Below are 15,170 nucleotides of genomic sequence, written 5' to 3'. Positions count from 1 at the left end.
TTCCCCTCTGTCATCCCACTTCTTAGTGCCATTGGGGTATTTGGTAGGAAAAATCTGGAAAGAGCTAAGGCCCAAGGTTTGGTCTGCATTATTTTTATGCTAAGACTTCAGTGGATGTTTCTTTTCTTCTGATCTCTCTTCCCCTTTAAATATTCTTACAGCTGGAAAAATGTGCTCAGGACCTGGGAAGTACATCTAAAGCAGTGGGCTCCTCCATGGCGCAGCTCCTGACATGTGCTGCTCAAGGCAATGAGCACTACACAGGTGAGACTCACACACTTCATGATGCCATTTGGCAGTTGCAGACCATTGGGCTGAGGATGGGGGTTCATTGTTTTGACAATGAACCTGACTTTTTTTTTTTTTTCAGCAGTTCAATATATAAGTTTAAGCACTTCCTGTGTGCTTATTACTTGGCTTGATGTTAAGCATACAAAAACCTAATAAAATATGATTCCCCCAAACTCTTTGTGGTACATGCCTATTAGACTATAATCAAACAGTAATTATAGACTTATGGGCCTATCTATATGACTCTTGAAATCCCACTGAAGTAAAGGAAGGGAGGGAAAAAGTTCAAAGAGAATAAGAGAGAAGGTGACAACAAATAAGATGTCAATGGAATTTTCAAAGATGGAAGAAGACAGATGAATGGTAACCGATAGAGCCAAATAAATACAAACTGAAAGGTCTGCAGTGATAGGGACGGCTTGAGTACTGGAGACACTGAGTACCCCTGAACAGGAGCACACGATGAGGAACAGATTATATAATTATCAACTCTATCAAAGACACCAGGTTCTATAAGAAAGGAAATGTTATATTAGGAAGTAGACACAGTAGAATATAGCAATCTAAAATGGAAACATCAAGAAGTTTCAGTATAAGCTCATTACTTGAAAATAGGAAATGAATCAAATAAAAAGCATAAAGAACTGAGTGCCTTTAAAAGTAGGACTCTAGAGAGGAGGAGTGGATATGGATCGTCGCTTTTGCTGTACAGTGGTACTGCCTGACTTTTATTTTTGAAGTATACATTATTGCTGAAGTATAATATACATGCAGAAGAGAGCATAAGTCCTAAATGTATACCTTCATGGTTATCACAAATTGAATGCACCCGAAAAACCACCACCAAGATCAAGTAATGGAACATTTCAGCATCCCAGTGGAATTGCTGGGTCATAGGCTGTACAGCTATTCAGCTACACTCCTTTCAGCAGCAATGAAAGTTCCAGTTGTTCTATACCCATGCCATCACTTTGTATTGTCAATGTTAGCCATTTTGTTGAGTGCATATTAGTATCACATTATGGTTTGAATTTACATTTCCCTTACAGACAATGTAATTGGGATCTTTTCACATGTTCATTGGCCATTTGGATATCTTTTGTGAAGTGTTTTTTCTATTCATGTCTTTTGCCCGTTTTTAAAATTTTGAGTTTTCTTTTTCTTTGTCACATATATATTTCTTGTATCTTGTGGCTTACCTTTTTACTATCTTAAAGGTGTTTCTTGATGAACAAAGTTTAAATTTTAAAATAGTCCAGTTTACACTTTTCTTTTAAAATTTTTGCCTCTCCAAGATCATGAAAGTATTCTCCTCCGTCACATTCTAGAAGCTTTGTTGTTTTACTTTTCATATTGAGAACTACATACAATCCACCTGGAATCGAGTTTTATGTATATTTAAACAGGATCTTACTTTAATTTTTCCATGTGGGTATGCATTTGACCCAGCACCAACATTTAAAACAATTGTTTTTTTCCCCAAGTATTTAGTGCCATTTTATCATAAATTAAGTGAACATGTATATGTGAGCTGGTTTCTGATCTTTTGATCCTTTTCCATTGCTTTGTCTGTTCTTACCTTAGTACCACATTTTCCTAATCACTGCAACTTTATGCTAAGTGTTAATATCTGATAATGTAAGTCCTCTAACACTGTTGTTAGGTTACTGTTGATTACTCTTGGCCCTTCCCCATAAATTCTAGAATCGCTGGTCAATTTCTACTTCTCCCTCAAAAAAAATACTGTCTTGGATTTTTTTAAAATCAAGGTTACATGAATCAATTTTGGGATAATTGACGTCTTTCAGTGTTGACATTTTATCAGTCTTCTGTGAGTATGTCCCACCATTTATTTAGATTTTCCTTTCTCTCAATACTGTTACATAGTTTTCTACGTAGAAGCTTTTGTTTTCACTATAATGTGCATGATAAATTTTTTCCCATCCTTTTACTTTTAACTTTTCTGTGTACTTACATTTAATGTGTATCCTGTGATTAATGTGTGTAACTGTTCTTTTGTGGAAAGAGGAGTTATTTGTTGGTATGACAATCTTTTTCTTTCCGTTGGAGTATTTGGTTTATATATAATGTAATTACTGACGTTAGGTTTGAATCTGTCATCTTACTATTTCTTTTCTAAATCTACCTACGCTAGCTTCCTTTTTCTGTCCTTTCTTGCTTTCTTTCAGATTTATATGTATCTGTTAATTCTATTTCTCCTTGATTAGCTTATTAGTTATATATTCATCGCCTATTCTTTTACAATTTTTTAAGTCTAAGTTAGTATATTTACCTCTTCCTGGATAGTAAGAATCTTGGGGCACTTCATTTACTTTTCGTCTGACTTAATCATTGTTGCATGTTTTAATTCAACATATATTTTAATCTCCTCAATACAGTCTCGTTTGTTGCCTCATACACTCAGTATTGAATGACTCCCCCCGCCCCAATCTTTACACTTCCGTTGCTCTTCATTCCTGCCTGCATCTCCATGTACTTATACTTGGGATCATTTCCTTTCTGCCTGAAGATGTCCCTTTACTATTTCCTTTAGTGTCTTCTGTGGCCAGTTCCTTCAGTTTTTGTTTGTTTAAAAATAGCTTTGTTTAGCCTTTATTTTTGGTGGATAATTTCACTTATTATAAAATTTTAGGTTGGCAGTTATTTTCTTCCAGCATTTGAAGATGTTATGTCTTCTGGCTTCCTTTATTTCTGTTGTGAAGTCAGCTGTCAGTTTACTCTTCTAAAGGTAATGTGGTTTTATTTTTCCCCTCTACTTGCTTTTTTGAATTTTTTCAGCCTTTGGTTTTCAAGAAATGTGCCTAGTGGAGTTTTCTTGCATATTTATTCTTCTTTGTGTTGTAGTACTCCTTAAAAATAGGATTTGTTGTTTTACATCAGTTTTGGAAAATTCAACCATTGTATCTTCAAATACTGCTTCTGCCACATTTTTTCTCTAGTCCTTTTTATACACTTTAGTTACCCCCATGTTAGACATTTTCACTGTTTTGTGTGTCTCTTATACTCTTCTGTATTTGCCATAATTTTTCTTCTTTATGCTTTATACTCAGTTTTTTCTTTTGATCTATCTGTAGCTCACAATTCCTCTATTTAGTTGTATCTATTCTGCTTCCAACCCCATCTATTGAGTTCTTAATTTTAAGTGTTTAATTTTATAATAGCCATTTGATTGTTTTCTTATAGTTTCCATTTCTCTGCTGCAATTCTTTATCTTATTTAATTTCTTCAACATAGTTATCATAGTTATTTAAAGTCCAGGTCCAATAACTTCAATATCAGAATCACCTATGGGCCTGTTTGTATTGTCTGTTTTTTTTCTCCTCTTGGTTTTCAGCCATTGGCCTTATCCCCTGGTGTTTCCAATTATTTTAAATTTAATGTTAATCATTGGTAATTGCATTGTAGAGATAATTTTAGGCTCCAGACGATTCATTCCCTATAGAGGATTATTCTTTGCTTCCAGCATGTGGTTAAGATAGGGGCAGATCACCATAATAGGAGCAGAGATTGAAATTTGTGTAGTCTATTTCCAGTTTACCTTTCAGGGTGTAGTCCTTTGTGCATCCCATCCAAACATCTGTGATGTTTACTAGGACCATTCTGTTTCTTGGGCTTAGAACTTTTTTTTTTTTTTTAATCTTCCCAGACTCATGAGATTTCAGGAAGCTATGTTAAGCTTCTCAGCTTATGGGCAACAGTTTACAAATTAAGAACTGTGTTGAGAGGAAAAGCAGCATTGTACTCACCTCTCTATGCTTTCTTTTTTTACCCATCAAGGTAAAGCTTTATGCCTTGGTATCTCTCCAGTGCCTTCAGAGAGATGTTTTGTATATTTTTCCAGTGTTTCTAGTTGTTTCTATGAGAGAGAGATTCATTTGCAATGTTACTCTGCCATTACTACAAGCAAAATCCTCTTTGATTTTTTTAAAAAACTGTATATCACCTTGAAAATAAGAGCATAATAAGAGTTATGGCATAGTATAATATAGGACCTGCAATAATAAGAATGTATAATTCTATCCTAATGGAAGGGTAAGGGAAATTTTCAGAGTGGAATTGACACCAGATTAAGGTTTTAAAGTTTGTTCAGGACTCATTTAGCACTCGGAGAAGGAAAAGAATATATAAATTCTCAAAAGCATAGGCCATATGAGAGGTTTAAGTTTCAAGAATTTCTAAACATTCCTGATATCTTGCCAGATTTTGTGTAGAAGATGAAATTCATCTTTAATTGAGGGAAGACTGCTTTCTAAGTTACATCATCTGAGACTGATAACATCCAGGATGACAGACTGTCTAGTTGGTGTCTGAAAAACAGCCTTAAAAGTAGCACCATTTCATTTTGGCAGGCATTGAATAAGTGGTTGAGCAAGTGAGAACAGCTTATATGAAGTCCCAAAGGTGAGAGAAAAGAAGGCTGACCAAATAAACTGAAAAGCATTAAAGCAAAAGGCAAGGAGGTGAAAAATAAGAGGATAAGGCTGGAAGGGTACGCTGGGGTCAGATCCTAAAGGGCCTTAAGCCAATTTAGGTAATTTGAAATTTAACCTAAGAGCCTATGAAAATATTGCGGAGTTTTCATCCATGCACACAGTTAAGGTTGCCTTTATATGGATTGTTCTTCCTCCCAAGTGTAGATAAATTAGAGGGAAATAAAGTAGAAGCCAGAGAGAACAGTAAGAAGGCTGTGTATTCATCCACATGAGAGATGGTAGTGGAGATGAAGGGGTAAATTAAAGAGATAACTGACAGTTGGTGACTGGTTAGAATTGGCAGGGATGGGAGTAGGGAAAATAACATGGACAGCTTTAAGTATTAGGCCCGATAGCTGAATGAAGAGTTATATGAATCTCTGTGATAGAGATGCAGGACCTTTGGCAGATATATTGGATGCCAGGTTCAACTTTAAATGCATCCAGTTGAGGTTCCTACAGGACATCGAAATAGAAGTGCCCAGCTGAATATTTGCCTCTGGAACTCAGAGAAGTCTGGGCTAAAGGTAAAGATTTGTAAATGTTTAATAAAATGATAATGATTGAAACTATGGAGATAGATAAATTTGCCTCTGGGGGGGGGGTGGAGGTGGTGGGGGTGGTGGTATGGAATAAGAAAAAGGTTACCAGTTGTAATCCTGAGGAATTCAAATATATTTAAGAAAGCCAAGCAATAGACATATTTGAAAGATATGAGAACATGCAGCCTTGGAGAAAGCAAGGAAACCAGGAGAGAGAGATGTCTCTAGAGCCAGAAAGGTAGTTGCTGCCCAGAAAGTCACCTAGGAGGGACTTATGGAGCATCCATTGGCTTCAGGAAAAACAAGGTCACTGCTCTCCCAATTTCAGGAATTGAAGAATTGATAGAAAGTGAGGAGAAGAGCACAAATGTGGACAGCTTCTCCCCGGGGCTCAGTTCCCTTGTCCATGATTACAGTGTGTGGCATATTCAGAAGTTACACATTAGCTGACACTCGGGTGGATTCTAAACAAAAGATGTGCTTTGTTTAGCAAGTGCAGTATTCAAAATACACTTCTGCTCTGCTGAATACAGTAGACTGAATCCTTTTCAAATCCTTTTGTACAAATTCAAAATATGTCATACCTGGTTTTATCCTTGTGAGTTTGCTGTGTGGTCTAATGCTGTCTACACACAATCTACATGAATTCTGATGAAGAATTCTAAGAACTACCAATCCAAAGAATTTCACTATATTTTATATCACTGATGTGTCTTCTTAAGACTCCGTTACTGAATATAATTTAAAATCCAGAAGGCAAGATTACTGGGAAAGTGATCTGTGTCTTCAAAGTATTGTGGTTATTGAAACTGATCTGCTTTAGTATTTCCCACTGGCAGTTCTGGCACTGTAATGCACTCTTGACGATAGGAACAGTTTCATTTGGAGGGTGATGTTTGCTTGGAAACTTACCCTGATGATTCTCATCATTACTGTTGAGAATGCTGCTGTGAATTCAGCCATGTACAGCCTTAAATGTTTATTGAGCTCCCAGGCCTCTGGTGGCCTTGTTTCATCCTTTGATCATTTGGCTTTCTCGTTCTGGGAAACCTGAACCCTCCAAAGAGGACCCTTGACATGCCCTGAGATTTCATAGTCCTCAGCAAAAAAACACACGGATGGACAAGCCTTGGCTCTTGGAACTCAGTTCTTCTGGTTTCTGCCTTTTTTCAAATTGTCTGAGTCTACGAAAGGTTTTTCAGTAAATGACTTTTGCATAAACATGACTTATTGTATATTTCAAATGTTTTATCCTTTCGGTCATATTCAGCTCAAATAGAAATAGAGATGGATTCAAACGTCACGTGATTAATAGGAAAGCAAGAAGAAAGGTCTAAATATCACAGCCTAGAATTTTCAGTCAGAGCTGTGATCTCAGCCGCTCCTAAAACCTATGGGAAACTGAGGCCCTCCCTGAGCAAAAAGGCAGCAGTCTAAGCCACACAGCTAATGGGCAGCAGAGCCAGAGCTAGGTGAGGTCCTACCCACATCTGGTGCTCTTCTGAGCAAGGACATCCTTCAACCCTGTGCTTAAACATATAATAGAATGACTGTTCTATTCGGCTTGTATCTCTCCTTCACCTTAGCTTTGTCTTTGAGTTTTCTCTTCTGGGCTTCTCCTCTGCCATTAAACACACACACACACACACACACACACACACACACACACACACGCGCACGCAATTCATTTAAAATTCTTTGATTCCACATGCTACACTCAAAAGTGCCATGTGAGAAGCAGCAGATTGGCAGTTTTGTAATTTGTCTTGATTAGATGTCCCAGCTGTGTGACTTACTAAATATTTACAGATTAGCAAGGCTGAAACACTGCAAAGCTGTCTTGTTTTGTGAATCTGGGAGTTTTTCACACTCTCTGTTGTATTCCAGGGTCTTGTCCTCAGAAGAGGGCCACCTGCTGTGTCTGTGCCCAATTGGCTGAAGCAACAGCTGGTCAAGGGCACACTCAGATCTTCAGGTTGAAGCCTTTAGGAAATAGTCACCTCAAAGTTTAGTGAGAGAAAAATTGGTTTGTGTATCTTTCATCCAGATGTATGCAAGATCCCTCATAGTTCTCTATCCCAAAGAGCACTAGACAGCATTAGAACACATGATCACAAGGTTAAAACCAGGTATTTCAGATTTTCGATTGTTCCGAAGGATTTGAAAAGAATTCTGTCTATGTAACTGCAGAGAGTCTGACCCAGAAATGAAGAAACCTCAGATCTAGCTCTGATGCTGCTTCTGAAAGTGTGTTCGTGGACAGGTGCTGGGTCTCATCTGTGAAATGGTTCAATGAGATGAGCTGTGAGGTCGGCTATTCGGCAGTTTGCAGTGTTCTCAGATTCCTTTGTTACATGCTCTGGTGTTTCTAGTCTTCATCCTCTTCTTGGATGTGCCAAGTACTAGGTGCCATGTAGGAAGGCTCATGTTCATTCTATAGGAGGTGGCGCTGTAGTTTTTAAGGACTAGTTTATATTTGTAGTTTATCATCAAATCTCACCATCTTTAGAAGTGAATTTAAAGATGAACAAGCACTTCACAAAAAAGGATATCCCAGTACCCATTAAATGTATGAAAGAGTGCTCGATATCATTACTCATTAGGGATATAAATATTAAACCTCACCAAGATGCACCTGCATACCCACCAGAATGGCTAAAATAAGGAATCTGACAATAGCAAGTATGGCTAGGATGTAGAGCAACTGGAACTCTCCTACATTGCTGGTAGAGTGCATAATGGTAAACTACTCTGAAAAAAGCTTTGTAGTACCCTCTAAAACTAAATATATACTTATTCTATGACCCAGCAATTGAGCTTCTATGTTTACATTTAAAAGTGATTTTATATGTTGACCTAAATGCACATACAAGCATTTTCTTGGTAGCTTTATTCATAATAGCCCAAACAGGAAACACTTCAAATCCATCAACAGAAGAATGTATCAACAAATGTTGATGTATTCATGTAATAGAACACTACACAGCAAGAAAAAGGAATGAACTGCTGTGGGTAACAACATGGGTGAATCTCGCAGCATTATGGTCAGGGAAAGAAACCAGACGCTGAAGAATACATACTCTGGTTCCATCACCATGAAATTTAAGAACAGATAAAACTAATCAAAAGTGATAGAAGCTAGAATAGCGACAACTTCTGGTATGAGAGGATATTGACTGGTAAAGACCACAGATGGTGGAAAAGTTCTGTCTCCATCTGGATGGTAGATATGTGGATGTATACATATGTAAAAATTCACTGAGCTGCACTCATAGTCTTGTTCACTTATCATATATAAGTTTATGTCCCAATAAAAACAATTGGGGAATAAAAAAACAATTGGGAAGAAAAGTGAGTTAGAATGATTCATCTAAGTGTACTTGATCCCATACACATATCTAGGGGCAAGTGTGGCAGTGGGAGTGAGGAGAACCAGAGGGAAATAGTTATTAGCATGGCATTTGTTATGACATCTCTCTTGGATTGGCCCAGAGCCAGTGGTACTGGTGACTCTCTGAGGAGCACAGCAATTCATATTTTATAAGTAATTTGGAGCATGCCCATGCCAGACACTGTCAGGGTTTTCTTCTTTCTAGGAGTCTAGAGGCTTACTCCCAATTATGACTTTAGGTGGAATCTAATAGTCTGGTGGCTTATATCCCCAGGGGTGGCTGCCAGAGAAACGGCCCAAGCTCTGAAAACGCTGGCCCAGGCTGCCCGTGGAGTGGCTGCATCTACGAGTGACCCCGTGGCTGCACATGCCATGTTAGACTCTGCTCGAGACGTGATGGAGGGCTCAGCCATGCTCATCCAAGAAGCTAAGCAGGCCCTGATTGCACCTGGAGATGCAGAAAGTCAGCAGAGACTAGCCCAGGTGAGGCCCAGAATTGGCAACTGTGGTCATCATTAAAGTAGACATGTTGGCAGTCTGTGTCCTGGGCATCTTTCTCCTGGTGTGAAAACTTTTACTCAGTGAGTGTTGTCAGAACCTTCCAAAGTACATAACAAGCTGACCATATACATAATACCCACCTTCCTAAGTCTTGCCAGGTAGCCCCCGTAATGTGAGATCTGCTTAATTTAGTCAATGGAGAGTATAGGGGGCTTTGCCGAATTCTGTCCTTGGAACTTTAGGAGCCAGGACACAACCTGTTTGGGGCATATGAATGCTTAAGTATATTCCTCTTCCTGCCTAGGAGGTAAGGTAGATATGCTTGGTCTAGCCGCTCAAAGTTTTAAATTCTGACTCTGCGTTGCCTATTAGGATGAGTCTTCAATTACCTAATGAAACTAGTTGGCTAGAGATCAACTATGCAAAGTTCTGGACAGGTCGCTGGGGATGAGATGGTTTAGAATAAAGGGAATGACACAGCCCACTTCCTAAGACCTTACCTTTTAACTGAGAATACCAAAGAAGACAAATAGGGAGCCATCGCATATGCTTAAAAGTCATCCTATGGGTATCTCTAGGTTGGTCTGGAAACACTCAGAGCATCCCACCCACCCTTGGGCAGTGAGGTTTAGGGGTGAAGGGTTGCTGAGCAGAAATCAACCACAGGCCCAGTTAACTGTGACCCAAAGAACTCAAGGCCTGCTTCTGCCTTGGTGACCTCTGCAGAGATCTCAAGAAGGGAGCTATTTCTATTTCTCTCAGTGTTAGTTAGTTTTGTTTTAGAACCTGACATAATATTGGTGAGTTCTGTCTTTGAATCACAGAGTCACCACTTAGCCTGGCTTTGGGGATCAGGTAGGTTGTACTGTATCACTGTACTGTATCACCTTTGCCAAGACAGGATGTTAAGCCCAGCAAAAGGCCTAGAAGAGGTGATTTAATAGTAAACAGTGTCAGGTAGATGCTGGTAGAAAACTTCCCAATATTTTTCAGCTCTGCATACTGTCACTGCTCATTTCCGACTCGTGTGCATGAATGTTTGCACAAAAAAACCGCTTTCTCATGGAGCTTTTCTCCCTCTGTGTGTTCAGGTGGCCAAAGCTGTCTCACACTCCCTGAACAACTGCGTGAATTGCCTCCCCGGGCAGAAAGATGTGGACGTGGCCTTGAAGAGCATTGGGGAGTCCAGCAAGAAGCTGCTTGTGGATTCGGTGAGAAGTTTGGGATTGGGAAGGGGACTTAGACTGGGCCATCTCAGGTGTGAGTGGCATTTTCTCTCCACCACAGGCTCTCTGAGCAGCTAACCTTCCCTTTAGGAGTCCTGTTTTTCCTGCCAATCTGAATCTTCCTTGCTTGGCTTTCTGATCAGTGAAGTTCTCATGTGGAGCTTTTAAAGTTTGCTTTTTCTTTGAGCCCCTGTTGCCGTTTGCTCTTGGGTCATCCCAGTGAGGCAGGACAGCGGGGAGTATATGATCATCTGACTTTTATCAGGGCATCTCAGACCGTCAGGTGGTAGAAAGATACATGTGCCCAAGACTCATTGAGAGAGCGTAGTCTGAGGGAATTCACCTGGGACCTGTTCCCCTCCCCGTTTTGTGAGCCCTCTTCAGGGAGGCTTGTGGCTTTTTATCTTTGTTTCTTTTCTGTCTGGTGCCTGGCACACACCGGGTATGTAAATAGTATATGTGGTGTAACTCATAGAACCTAGCTTAACTCTCTGGAACTTGTCATATGCAATTGTAGTTTTGCTAGTGACACTTCCGTAGAAAAGCTATATTATTAGCAAAGACCACTGATAAACAAAAATCAATGGCTATTAGTTTGGAAGACTAGGATTTGAAATTTAATAACATCTGCCTTTTAGTTCTGGAGAGCTAAAACTTTGAGAGTTTCCATCTAAGAGAGACAACATGGGGATGTGACTCAGAGAGTGAATCCTGGAGTCAGACTGGCCAGATGTGAATCCTGGCTCTGTCACTTAAGAGGCCATGGCCCCTGAGGATAGCTGTTCTTACCATTTTTAGATCCACAGTGTCTAGCACTGAATGGGTGTTTAATAAATTTAAGGGACTGAGTGAATGTATATACGTTGAAGGTCAAACTTAATATGAGCTCAGATCACACGAAGCCTTTTTTAGTCTTGATGACTCAAAAATCCATCCCTGGAGAGTCTGTCTTCCCTCCACAATACCTTTCTCTGTCGTTCCCACACAAAGTGAAACTTCCCATGGGGTGTGCTTTCTGTTCCCTATAGTTACCTCCAAGCACAAAGCCGTTCCAGGAAGCCCAGAGTGAACTGAACCAAGCAGCGGCTGACCTAAACCAGTCTGCTGGGGAAGTGGTCCATGCCACCCGCGGCCAGAGTGGAGAGCTGGCTGCAGCCTCCGGAAAGTTCAGTGATGATTTCGATGAATTCCTCGATGCTGGCATTGAGATGGCAGGCCAAGCACAGGTGGGTGTGGAGGTGGCTATCTCGAAGTGACCCTCGCCTCTTTACTCTGATGGATTGTCCATCCTCGAGGCTGATTTGGCAAATAGGAATGGAGAACCTGTCAACAAGCTACCTTGTTGCATTCTTTGCCACTTAGAAAGCTCCATAACCTTACAGGAATGTCATTCCCCAAGATGCTGTCAACTTACATGTGAAGTACTTCTTAGCAATGAAGGATAACTTTTCCCATAATCCTCCAGCATAATCCATCGTTTTACTTATGTTTTTTTTTTTGGAGGGAGGGTGGTAAGCGGAGGGAACAAGAATAGAAAAATTTCCCAAGAACAGAACAACTCTGCATCCTGTACTTCGAATGTGGTATTACATAGCAAAAAAAAAAAAAAAACATGCTTTTGAGTTTCAGTGGGCCCCTCTAAAGGGACTGTGTCAAATTCTGAGTATCGAAAGATTAAAAATTACCTCCTCCAGATAAACAGATAAACCCCTTGTTTAGAACAAGGGAGCATGACCGGTCTGGTGTCAGCTTGCAGAACTGTTTTTTCTTAAGCTTCTGTGAACTCCCTAACAGATACCCAAGATGTTTCTGTATTATCTACAAAGAGTTGTTTCTCAGATGGCAAGCCAGTTGAGAAATGTGTCCTCTCCAGAGTTGTTCTGGGATGCATTCAGCTCTAAATATCGTGACAGTGCTGGTCATTTGTGCCAGGCTGAGATGTACAAGCTCCTTGACAGCTCCGGCATTGTTGAGCGAGATGCTGGGATTGTGGCCTGTTCTGTGCACTGGCACGCGCGTGCTCTCTCTCATTCTCTTCCTCCTCTTCCCCTCCCCCTCCTTTTAATTCCTCTACTTGTGAGATAGCACAGCTCTTGGCTGACCCACTTGGGGATGGATCTCTATCCTGTTTTGTGACTCTTGGTTTGGGTATCTGTTTGGGGAAGGATAGACACTGGTCATTGTCCCAACAAGTTAGGCATCTGTAAACTAATTGGACTTAAGGCAGTCTGTACAGATAACTTGCTTCCATTGCAGAATGCTGTCCCTAGCTTTCTGAGCGCTTCCTAGGAGAAATGGAGAGTCCCTAATTACCCGCACCTTTTGACCTTCCAGACCAAAGAAGACCAGATCCAAGTGATAGGGAACCTCAAGAATATCTCTATGGCATCCAGCAAGCTGTTGTTAGCTGCCAAGTCTCTCTCTGTAGATCCAGGAGCCCCCAATGCAAAAAATCTCCTAGCAGCAGCTGCAAGGTAAGAGTGGAACAAAATTGGCTTTCATTTGTTGATAAACAATGTCAATGTTTGAGAGATATGCCTGACATCTGCTTATGCCGAGCAAAGAATTGGTGCTGTCCTTATGTTGTCAGAGGTAAAGTCAAGAGTGATGGAGACCCTGGTGTTTTATTTAACTGGCTCATTTTCATGTCTTCTTTCTCCACTAAAGATATGTCTTCTCTTATAACCTGGTTTTGTTACACACACACACACTGTGGTATTACATAGCTGTGTGTGTGTGTCTGTGTCTGTGTGTCTGTGTGTCTGTGTGTGTGTGTGTCTGTCTGTCTCTTCTGGGAGCTAAATGGCTGTTTTTTAAGTTGTCAGAGTCAAGAGACCCGAATTCTAGTCTGGGTTTTAATGTTTTAATGCCTGCAAAATGGGGGTGTGTACTACATTATCCTTAAGCTCTTCTCAGTACATAAGATATCATGGTACTAATGGTTAAAACCTGTCTCTGGTCCCTTCTTGTGGTATTTTTTGGGGGGTGGATTAAACAAATCAGGGCAGTTTCTCTGAAAACCCTTGAGTTTATTTATTCTCCAATATATACTTTAGCTTCAAACAATAGCCAGAACCACGAGGAGATTGAAAAATAACCTCACATTTCCTCACTTCCATCTTATGCTTTGTTTCGTGATTGTTCCAGTGAGTGAGTGCCTCCCCTGGGTTGGGGTGGGCTGGGGGACGGGGTGATATGTGCTGTGTGGAGCAGCTGTTTCTGATATAAACCCTGTCTTGATTGCTCTTTTTTCCTACTAACAGCCTTTGGATAAGGTAGCTGACATTTCCAGATATCTGAACTCAGATGTTTTTCATTATCTTCAATTTTTTGCATCATTTCAGAATTACAATTTCCAACTTAGAATGTGTTGTTCACTCTCTTAAATTGTAGAAAGAAAGGGAGAGTAGGAATTGGCCTTTCAAAACTCAGATAAGGAGGTAAACAGACCCAGGAGGCATGTTGCTGGTGTCATGGCTCTGTGGGTATCTGAAGGCCCCCTGGTGGTGACATTTAAGAAAGGACCCAGAGACTTTTAGGTGAAGGAGCTTTCTTTGCCTCTGTCCTGGCTTTCAGCAGTTGATAGAGAGTTCCCAGCCTAATGGTTTCATTGCCAAGTAAACACTTAAAAAATCATCACGTGAAATGATTTTATCGGTATGGAGCTATTGCAAGAAGATGCTGGCACATTCCTCCTGGCTTCTTGGCACATGTTGGCAAGCTCTGCTCCCTGGGGTAAAGCTCCGGTAGTTGAAGTGAGTCAGGCAGCCTCCCCTTGGGAGGTAAATCTCTCCCCATGGGGTGCATTTATTCTCTTGTTATTTCATTTGTTCATTACATATATTTTTACCACATGCCAAATACGGGATAGGGCTAGTGCTGGGTGCTGGGCTCACACTGTGAATAAGAAAGGGGTGGCACTAGTGAAGTTGAGGCAGGCAGCGCACACACACAGCATAAAATATCTAGGCCTCACAACTGTCCTGCATTTAAATGAGCTTGGAGTTGAACAGTGGAATCTGACTGCTGTTGCCCTCACCTTCAGCCCCACTGTCCTCCCAGTTCTTGAGACAGCCAATCCTTGCCTTCATATGGCTGCCCCCAAAAATCCAGGGATGCCACTGTGAGGACCCGGGCCTGGATCTACTCGGACCTACCCTGCTCCTGTGTCAGCAGACTTGAACCCATCATTCTTGTTGGTCTCCGTGATCTTTTCCTGCTTTGGGAAAAGAGATGTGCTTCTGAAAAAGCAGTGGATATAGTGTGTCTTTTTCCTCTGCTCTCGATTCTGCCTCAGAGCCCAGATACCTTTAAGGAACCCAGCCCCTTGGTAGCTGATGCCTAGCGGGGAGGAAGTCATTTTCTGTTGAGTGTCTAGCTTTTTTATCTTCTCTTTGTAACTGGTGGGCTCTGGCTCTTTTCTGACAAGTTGGAGACCCTCTGTCAACCATTCTTGAGCATTTTTCCTGCCCAGGGGCTGCTGCAGCGCTCCCAGGACTTAGTCAAGGAAATGGAAAATGAGTTCGCAATTGCAAAAGAGAGGGCGTGTCCTTCATTTGAGCACTTTCCTGAGCTGCTGCTCACACTACAGTCACCCTGGCCAGGACTCCTGAGCCAAAAAAAACTTCACACATATAGCTGCCAGTATTGGCCCATCCCAGGCTGTGTTTTCTTTAAGCTGCTTTCTGGTCTCCTGAGGGCACTCCCTAGGACTTTGCAGGTGGCC

General features: G+C 40.9%; 1 protein-coding gene across 1 annotated transcript in view; it reads left to right on the top strand.

Moving 5' to 3' along the window:
- TLN2 (talin 2) overlaps positions 1 to 15,170 on the top strand; it is a 397,436-nt gene that overhangs the window by 281,551 nt on the left and 100,715 nt on the right. Inside the window, exons 29-33 of the mRNA XM_025038744.1 lie at positions 162 to 264; positions 8,992 to 9,200; positions 10,310 to 10,429; positions 11,473 to 11,670; positions 12,779 to 12,918. Coding sequence (XP_024894512.1) covers positions 162 to 264; positions 8,992 to 9,200; positions 10,310 to 10,429; positions 11,473 to 11,670; positions 12,779 to 12,918 — 770 coding nt within the window. The remainder of the gene's footprint in view (positions 1 to 161; positions 265 to 8,991; positions 9,201 to 10,309; positions 10,430 to 11,472; positions 11,671 to 12,778; positions 12,919 to 15,170) is intronic.

Source organism: Pteropus alecto, unplaced genomic scaffold (genome assembly GCF_000325575.1).
Source record: "Pteropus alecto unplaced genomic scaffold, ASM32557v1 scaffold86, whole genome shotgun sequence".
Lineage (NCBI taxonomy): Eukaryota > Metazoa > Chordata > Mammalia > Chiroptera > Pteropodidae > Pteropus > Pteropus alecto.
The sequence above is the reverse complement of the archived record's forward strand: the minus strand, read 5'-3'. Positions and strand labels throughout refer to the sequence as shown.